The following is a 10,189-nucleotide window of genomic DNA, read 5'->3' as shown; positions in this document are numbered from 1 at the left end:
AGCCCTATTGAGCAAAGCCCCAGTGGGGTGTAGGACCCAGAAAGGGGGTCTGGGGGCCAGGTAAGGCCGAAGCCGCCTGAGCCCCAATTGTGGGAAAGCCCCAGTGGGGCATAGGACCTGGAAAGGGGGTCCTGAGGGCCAGGTAAGGCCGAGGCCGCCTAAGCCCTATTGAGCAAGGCCCCAGTGTGGGCAGGAGCACGAGTAGAGCCCCCAGGGAGGGCATATGGGAATAAGAAGCCCCAGGGATGGCGCATGAGAGTAGAAGCCCCGGAGAGGGCAAGCGTACGGGGAGAGGCCCCGGAGAGGGCCGCCAAGAGAACACAGTAGACTTAACAACGTTCGGTACATCTGAGAGGCTTGGGGCGTGGTATTAGGGATGGCAGGAGCCATGCGTAGCCCTTGAGGCGGGAGTGCCCAGAATCACCATAGACAGGGCACAGGCCTGAGTACGTCAGGGATACCATGCCAAAGAGGACAAAAGGCAGCCTCCCTTAATATTCATACCATCAAAGACGTGGCAGGCGAGAATGAGGGTGCATTTTATACCAACTTGGCATGGTAGGGGGCGCCAGGAGAGAGCACGGCCGCTCCTGGGTCCCCGCCCTGTGACACCCCCAAAACCCAGTGCTTTACTTTAAGCTCAGCACAGTCTCATGCCAAGTCTAGCACATGCCTAGAAAAGGCAGTGTATTAGTTGGACCCAGCTTTCCTGACATCTGTATAGATTAGGCACTTTAGTGGGGCTTTTTGGACACTTATCTAATACGTGATTGAATCAGCTTTAGCTGAAAGTGCCAAAAAGCCCAATCTATACTGACACTGCAGAACTGGGTCGAAGGAACATGCCGCTTCCTCTGGTAAAGCGCGTTTTTGGTGGGGGGGGGTTAACATCTGCAAGCACTAATTTTTCTATGTTTCCATATGTATTAGAAATAACAGGATAATAAAACTGTTGTGTGAAACGGCACAATGAAGACTGGACTGATTTGTGCAACTGGACTGATTTTTGTATGAACACTGTAAAACTGAAAGCTGATGTCAACAACTCAAGATGCAAAGAAAATCAACTACTAAGTGCTACTGTTACAGTACTGTTCTTATGCCTGTGTCATTCTGTAGCAAGAGCTCACAATATGTCAAACCTACTTGATGAAGTAGTCTCTCCCATCTCTGTTTGCCGTCATCTCCCATCCATAGGGTGTCCCCTGATTCAAGCTCCAGGTTCCTGAAGGATGTGGCCAGCCTGAAGACTTGGTCCTGTGGCTGTAGCAAAAAATATAAGCATTCAGAAAGAAAAAGAGTATGACTTCTTCTCTCCTTATTTTACTGATATCCTTATACCAAAATAATTCTCCATGGCATCTGAGTACCATCAGCTTTATAAAATATCCCCCAAAACAATCTCCAGGTTAAAAGTTGCTGTTAGTTTTGATCTCAGTCATAATTTGTTTTCTAGCAGTTATGGAGGACTGTGATTTAGTCCTGCATATCTGTGTAACAGCTCTGACACCAGGTCATTTAATAAAGGGAATGATACATGTCCACAGATGCCAAGCTTGTATAATATACATTTCTTATATACCACACCATATCTAAAAGGAGGGGGAGCAGTTCCATTTCTTGTTAAATCCTCTGTTCAAATATAAGACTCGTAACACTTCATTTTTAGTCATAAATCCTTGCTGTAAACCATGTGTATTTAAATGTACTGAATGACACAGGAAGGTGTAGCAATGCCCAGGAGCCCACCATAAATGCTCCTGTTACCATTAACTGCTTCTTATATGATAATGAAGAAGAACCCCAACAGTAGGTATAGAGATCCTGTATTAATTCAGTATAAATGTGTATTTAAAGCCACTTATCCATTACCTGTCCTCCAAATCACTTCTTTAAGTTCAGTTTTTTAGTTTATCATTCTGCTATTGACCTCTGCTTGAGTATTCACCACTGCTACTCCCACACTCTTATCATAGACTAACTTATGCTATCCTTAAAAAAACCCTGTTAGAGGAATATATTCAGATCATGAAACTATGGGAGGCTCATCCACATTTTCAATTAATGGTGTTGTTGAATGCATGACCTCCCAATGCCACATATCCTAAGGATCTATTAAGCAGGAAGCTCAAAACCCAATGGAGAATTACTGCCTTTCTACTGATCCTTTGCACTCATTAACAGGAGTTAAGCTGCTAGTTACCAGATACACCAGCTCCTGTGTATAAAACCCGCCTCACTCAGAGATTTATAGGAGCAAAAATATTACTCCAGTTTACATTACAAGGTTCTGCAAGTTGATTAGGGGTGTGAGAAGATCATACCCTGTAGCTCTGCCACAAAATCTCTAATATGTGGACTCAACTTTGCTGGCTGAAGAAGTCTCCTGCTATTTGGTTTGACTGCACTGATTGAAAATCTTTTGCCAACAGAGACTGTATCTATACCAGGGGGGCTCTGCCACACCACAATTAAAACAGCAGTAGCTTTGCTTCCAGCATAGTTAACTGAGGCAAGTAGAGTGTAAAAGAAACCAGAGAAAGGGAAATGGGATTAAAAGAAATGTTGACAGGGCTTCCAAAGGGTCCTCCACACCAGAAGAAGGTGGGACAATAAGTTCCCTTTATTAAAAAAAGAAGAAGTTTAAAAAAAAAATATGAGAACTTGATTGCTACATCCAATTCATACGTGCCAACAAAAATAAGAACACACACATCTAAGCGCTCATATAGTCATTTGCCACCCCTGGTCTACATTCACATAGTTCACTAAGATGTATAAACATAGACTGAGAGCATCATGTATAGGTGTCTACCAGTCCTGGGAGCTGCAAAGGGAAACCGGAGTAAATAACTCAGGGTGGGAGGGGGTGGGTCGGAGCAAAGGGAGCTAGCCAGTCTGTGGTAGGGGTGAAAGGAGTTTGCAGGGCAGGTGGTGGAGAATCTGCAGGGGGGGTTGTACATCCAGGGGTGGGGAGGTTAGAAGGCTAAAAATAGCCTGGTCAGAGTTGGAGGAAGGGTAAGAAGAGCACAGCCCTGGGGCTGGGGTGGGCAAAATGCAGCCCGGGGGCCAGATGCTGCCCACCAGGCCATTCTATCCGGCCCGCGGGGCCCCTAAAAAATTTAGAAAATGAATATTTATCTGCCCCTGGCTGCCTATTATGCAACCCTCGATGGCTTGCCAAAACTCAGTAAGCGGCCCTCCACCCGAAATAATTGCCTGCCCCTGGCCTAGGTGACTGGCTTGGCTTTCGCAGTCCCAGGGCTGTGCTCTAAACATATACTGGTGACAGACTGGGCTAACCCATTCCTGATGTAAATAAGTTCATCTCCTCAGGTGAACTAACTTAGATCAGGCCCCCATTTTTTGCCTGATTTAACCACCCTGATTGTCTATACGATACCCATTAGATCAACCAAACCCTAGTTAGGCTGATCTAAATGTAACTTCTATATGTATCCTAAAAAACTTTTTCACCTCGATCCCTTCCCTATCTCCCCTTCCTTTTTCTACCTACAGACCATAATAGTTTTACTCATTTTATTTACATGAAGTAGAATGTAAGCAGGGACCTTATCTTATATCTGTCAAGCATCATGCATACCAATGATGCTGGGTAATTAATAAATAAAACAGACAGACAGATACAGATACATTTCCTCAAGACAAACACAAACTAAAATGTAACTTGGTGATCACTCTTTAAAAAGAAGAAAATGGTCTCCAGGAATACCCCAGCAACTTCTTAAGTCTACAAAGTTGTACATAATCTTTCCCCAAGGGAGTCTGCACCATTAAAACAAACAGATTAAATTCTATATTTTTGTTCTCACTTTTGATGTTTCAAGCTTTAATCGCTAATAAGGAAAGATACGGAATTTCAAAATGTTATTCTCTGCTTTATGTTTTATGCGTATATTCTAATGGAGTGTTTGAGATCACCTGAATTTATTACAAATTATACTAATGACTTTATGTTTACAATGTAGAAAAACATTTCTGTTAAGTATATCTAAACAAAGGCATTTGCCATAAACTGGACTTAATTTTAATATTTGATAATATTGGAAATATTGGTGTTGTTATTAATATAATGATATTCAGTGATAATAATCATCACCATCACAATAATAATAATAACAACAACAATAATAATAATAATCTTATTCTGTCTGTTCAGAACACTCTGATTGGTTGTCTCAGCAGCCAATCACAATGCTTACTGAAACAACCAGAATGCTCTGGACAGACAGAATAAGCCTATTATTATTATTATTATAGATCCTGAGACATTTCAAACAGATACACAGGCAAGTCAGAGCTAGAATGAAGCACTGCCCCCCCACCAAACCTGCCTACTTCTCACATGGCTGGGGGGCAAGCTGCCAGCAGGCCCTGAGCTGTGGGGGGCCCTGGTGCTTCCCTCTGTGGCAGGGGCAGTATGATTACTGCACAGGGGTGCCGCTGGTGCAGAGGGAAGCACTGGGGTTTCCCATAGCTCAGGGGCTATGTGACCTGCTGACAGCTCACTCCCCAGCCACAGGAGGCACACATAGGCTCTGAGAGGAAAAAGAGATTAGACAACTAGGCCCCTCACCACTTTTTTCCACCCCCCTTTGGCAGAGCCTGCCTACAAGAGCTGCCGCCATGTTATACAGCCCCTGAGCTGCAAGGGGTCCGGTGCTTCCTTCTGCAGTGGCTGTGCCCCTCAGGGCCACCCAAGAGGGGTGCTACCTGCATGGGTGCAGCCTCAGCTTGCAGGCAGCACCTGCTGGATCCAACAGTGCATGGAGCACTGGAAGCCCGGGTGCGCTCAGGGAAGCTCAGCCTTAGCCGGCTTCCAGCACCCCATGCACAATCCCCGCCACCTTCCCGTCACCTCACATGACCCAGATACGGGCTTGCTGTCTTGGGAAGGTGGCAGGAGGGCAGCTGGGTGTGCTGGCAGCCAGAGAAGGAAGTGGGGAAGGTACACGGGGCACTGGAAGCCTGCCAAGCCCTAGCATCCCTGCCACCTTCTCCTAATAGGGCCCTTGTGGGGAATATCACTGTAATTTGTTACAAAGCAAACTAAAATGCATGGGATGTGTTTTAGTCTGCTGCATAAAAAGTCATTTAAATTGAAATACACTGCCAAACGTATATACTGTTACGCCATTTCATCATAACATGCTGTCAAACATGTACACTGTTAAGCAATTAAATCATTAAAAAAAGACAATTAACCCACTAAAAGGGGCAGTTTTCCATGATTAAAATGAAACACCATTACATATATGTATGTATGTATGTATGTATGTTTTAATGGCATTTCATTTTAATAACAGAAAAATGTAGATTTTGGGTTACTTTTTTAAATCTGAAAATTGGGGATTTTTATTTTTTATCAGAGAAAACCAGGATCCCTGGTCATTAGAATAAAATATTAAAGAACAGGTAAAAACAAAAAAAACCCCCTATTCTGGATTGTATTTCCTTGTTTCATTGTATTTCAATGTATAATTTTAAGATCAGCAAGAGAAAATATCTTTTATCTTTGTTGAGAGACAGAGATATCACAACAATGTTAAAATTTTATAGTTCAATATTTTCACCAATGAACAACTGGTCACAATACTATGCTCACTGATTTGGTATGTTTGAAACTGCCTGCCAGCCAGCTTTTTGATTCACAAGTGACTCGATTTCTTAATTCTAACCAAGTAAGTTATAAAAGTTGTAAAGAAACAGGAGTAAACTTGCTTCTTCATTGCATTTAAAAGAGGTAGTAAACCTAAGCTAGTTTTCCAATCCTAGATACCTACATGTAGCCATGTAAATCCACATTCAGGTAGCTAAATAATAAAACAGCTCTTTTAAAAATGTTTTCCAGTTATTCAAAGAAGTCAGATCCTGTTCCACCTTTTGGACCCCTATATGCATTCCTATGCTGTCCTTATGTTAATATTTTATACTGTTTAATTATTTTACAAGTTGATAACAGCAAATTGGGACAATAAATTATAATGGATTTATAAAATACTACATGCATCTATATACGATGCTATGGTGTTGTATTGTCCATTGGCAAAAACTGTGATGCTACTGCTACATCACCATGGCAACGTGCTCCAAAAAATAACCATGTATAGCCAGGACAGCGCAGTACGGGACATTAGTGAGCCATCCTTTAGGAAGTACTAAACGACAGCAAAGTAACAAAGGTGCTATATGGCCCTGTGTACACATGCCCACTAATAAGGATCTCAAATACAACTGTTTGCAATTGCAATAGCTTGCCTCCACATTCTTGTATCTTGAGCCTATGATAATACTTATTTACTCATGGCAATTTTCTTGCATACCTGAAAGTACTCTTAGGGGATTCACAGTACCTCTATGTATGACCTTTTACCAGAAGTAAATTAACATTACCAATGTAGTAACACTGTTAATAGATGTACTCCAGCATGGAAATAAGACTTCCTGGAGGGATGCCAGAAATTTGGCAGTTACTTTTTAAAGGAAAAGCACTGTCTGAGAATTACTAGATGTATCTATAGGCTTGTTGGCAACTGCCTTAGTTTTCAGCATGCTTGAAATCTTGGGTTGAAATGTCTGTATTCAAGGAAGAAGAGAAGTTGTACTGCTTTGGCAGCCTATTCTTCTGCAGAGCCATTTAGGCATAGACTTTCACTTATTCTACTGACCTAGATGGATTACTATAGTTCCTGGGCATTGTTTGGTAATATTGCTTTCTCCTGACTGTATCTTGCAAAGGATGGGGGCAGAGGGAAAAAGGGAGTAGGCTTTTCTGAAACTCAGTGCCAGTGCTGCTCTGTTAACTGTCTAGAGAACACAACTGTATTGTGAGAGCTCAAGCATGTTATCTCTATGACATTTAATCTTCCTTTTCTTCAGGAATAAAAACCTGCTGCCTTAACTCAGGTCTCCCCTGTTCCAGAGAAGCTTCCTTTGATTCACTAAGCCTGTTCAATCTCCTTATTTTAATTTGAAAAAGAAATAAAATGGCCGTGCTGTCAAGATCAATCATCATATCCTGCTATCAAAGCCCTCCTGCAATGCAACATGCCATGGTAGGGACAGGATGGACAAAGAGTAGTTGATATATGATCAAGGACAGTTAAAGGGTTATCTCTGCACGCAAACAAAATACTGAGAAAATAAATTAAATGCATCTTCCAATAAAAGCAGATTTCAGCCAGGAGTTTTGCAACCTAGAAACATACAATATAGGAAATATTAGGGGAAAAAAATTAGGAACAGATTTAGGGCTAACTCACAAAGAGCCACATGAATCTTACAGGTTGGATCTAATGGGTCAAACCTAAGTACCATAGCTTTCCCAGAGCCACTTGGAGAAATATTCACAGCATGACTAGAGGCAAAGAAGTGCTTGAGTAAGGCCCTTGGCACATGTTTATTTAATGGCGCAATGGCATCTGTTCCCCAATCCCAATAACTGCACTTCTTGCCTTGCCAAACCTGCATTATAAGACGCATGATTTTTGGATGACATCATAATTTGCCATAACTATTTGCCAAGGCAGGGGAGCCTGGGATCATGATCCTGGGGTCCCGCACAACAGCAAGTTGAAAGCCAGGTACCCAACTGAACTGGAGCAATCACAGGCCTGGGGCTAACATTCAACTGATTGTTAGTCTCAGCCCCAGGACCGCACCAAAGCCACTTTAAGTTTCTGGTGGAGTCACAAGGCTGGAATCAACAATCAGCTAATTTTTGGTCTCAGCCCCAGGGTGGCACTAGAGTCTCCACGTGGCTCCAGTGAGGTTCCAGCACAAGGAGTGATAATCAGCTGGTTGTTGGTCTCAGCCCTGAGCCTGCACCAGGGTCTCCAGCTGGCTCTCAGAGCCCCCTGCACTGGGACATCAGAAAACCAACCTTGTATAAACCCCAATGACGCACACATTTTTTAAAGGACCCGCTGCATAAAGACCCCAAGATCAGTAAGCCTATCCTAGAGGCCCTGTGGCCGAGATGTCAAGTACATTGCCCTGGGAGCTGCAGGGCAAGACAGTCAACCTGCTGGGTTGTGGACAGCCTCATAGGCTGCTCGCCCCAATCCTGGTATCCCTGGCCCAGCTGTTCATCTGACTCAACAGCCTGAAAACTCAAGCAAGGCTGTACCACACAGCTGTTGGCCTGCCAATGTGGGAGGAACTATCAATAAAGCCAGCATCAGGCTACATGGAAGCCCCAGACACTCAAAATCTTGCTTCAGATACCCCTGTGCCTCTTGCTGAGGACTACGAACAGTCCATGTACCTTTGTAGAGAGATTCAGCAAATCATGCCCCTTTTAGCCCTCTTAGGTGCCAGTGGTCACCTCTTCTCAACCTGTTATCAGAAAAAACCCAAACCGCCACTACTTGTTTCCTTTCTGGTTTCTCACCACAGACACTTCCAATTGTTTATTATAGTTATTGGGCTAAGGAATATGTGGAATAATCCTTGCTCTCTACAGGTCTCACTTCACAATGCCACGTAACTTTTTAATTCCATTTACTGCCAGCCTACACAGCTAATGGCACCATTTATCCTAAAATGCCTTTAATGCAAGGATTGAAAAACCATGCATAAACCAGCTTGATGCCAACCCCCCTATTAAAGGTCTAACTCACCCTGTGAATCTCCATTGAATAACTTTACCAATTCCTGTGCTGTTGACTATTTTAAATGGGATGTAATCTAAGATGCCTAAAAATGTCTATTTTATGGATTGAGCCCAGCAGGCACCCAAGGACATTGATCTGAGCTCTACTGCTACGCTCACTGCTGCTACCACTCTCTGCATGAGGTCAGAGAGAGAAACTGGCTACTACTGCCAGTCTATTTCCAGATTGGAAATGTAGGAAATTCAGAACATTGGGGATCTTTTGGTACCCACAGAAGGGACCCCCTGCTCCTGTTCTTCTGCCAAATATGGGAAGGGAATCCAGCTGCTGATGCTCTTCTGGTAGAGGGTAGGAATAAAAATCCTGGTGGTCAGGATAGGTTGTCACTATTTCCTCATTCATCTGGAGCAAGGGTTGACATAGCATGGTCGATTAAAGGGAACTGGAAGGCTTCTGTTTGCAGGTATGGGGGAGCCACAGAGTTGTGTGTTAAGTTATACATTATATTGTGAATAGTTTTTTTTGGTTTTGTTATCACCGCTCCCAATGGAAGGACATCCCGAACATGGTTCAGATTATTTTCCTTATTTCCAGACTAAATTTATTCAGGGAAAATCTATTCTCATTTGTTCTTGTACTAACATTGTCTTTTAGCTTATATTGTTCTTTCCCCTGTCAGCTGCTTCTCACCTGACAGAACTCTTATTCCCTCTTAGCCTTTATTTTGGGAGGCTGTACCATCCAAAGTCTTCTAGTCCTCTCATAAGTCAGTATCCCTATTCCTCTGACTATCCTAAAAGACTTTCTCTGCACTCATTTCAGCCTAAAGTCATCTTTCTTGAACAAGAACCACCAGAAATATATACTATATTTCAGAAAAAGTCACGTTAAAGCCTTGTACACTTTCTATCTCTATTAGAAATATCTTCCCTTTTTATAGAATATTTTCTTATTAATTCCAAAGATCACAACCTTGTGTATTATACTGTTGACTATATATATATATTTTCTTTTAAAACAGTATTCAAAGTCACTAGTTTTTTTGTGTGGCCTTCTGATCCCCCGTATTGATGATGCCTCCACAACTATTTTATCAGCAAATTTCATCAGCAAACTCCTATTATTTTACCCTAAAATGGAAATTACCTGTTGTCATCTTCCTTTAAGACACAAATTATAATTCCTTAGCAGCCCTGCTGTATCTAGCCATAGGAACTGGGCAGAAGCAGCCCGGTGCTGCTTAGCTGTAACAGCCAGGTGCAAGGACACAACAGCAGTAGCACCAGGAGTCTTTGAGTCTCCAGGGCAGGGAAAACTGACTGCCTTCCTTCCCTAAACCCCCTCCCCACTGCTCTTCAGTTCTCAGCACCATCCCCACCTCTGAGTACAGTGGAGATTTGACCAGGGTGCAAAACTTGATAGTTACGTTTCAGCTCTGAATTACAGATATGAGAAGTTTTCTCTTCTTAAAAAAACATTCATTTCCCTTTCTTATTCTCCCTCCTTTCCTCTTTTCCATCTCATTTTCCCCAGTCACTGGTGTCTACTAGATC

At 42.8% G+C, this 10,189-nt stretch overlaps 1 protein-coding gene across 1 annotated transcript in view; it reads right to left on the bottom strand.

The window, feature by feature from the left end:
- The window catches only part of FRMPD4 (FERM and PDZ domain containing 4), a 590,635-nt gene that overhangs the window by 246,498 nt on the left and 333,948 nt on the right, over window positions 1-10,189 (bottom strand). Inside the window, exon 2 of the mRNA XM_019525199.1 lies at window positions 1,147-1,263. Coding sequence (XP_019380744.1) covers window positions 1,147-1,263 — 117 coding nt within the window. The remainder of the gene's footprint in view (window positions 1-1,146; window positions 1,264-10,189) is intronic.

The sequence above is a fragment of the Gavialis gangeticus genome, unplaced genomic scaffold, assembly GCF_001723915.1.
Source record: "Gavialis gangeticus isolate Ggan-Ray unplaced genomic scaffold, GavGan_comp1, whole genome shotgun sequence".
In the NCBI taxonomy this organism is placed as follows: Eukaryota; Metazoa; Chordata; order Crocodylia; family Gavialidae; genus Gavialis; species Gavialis gangeticus.
This window is presented reverse-complemented; position numbering and strand designations above follow the sequence as displayed.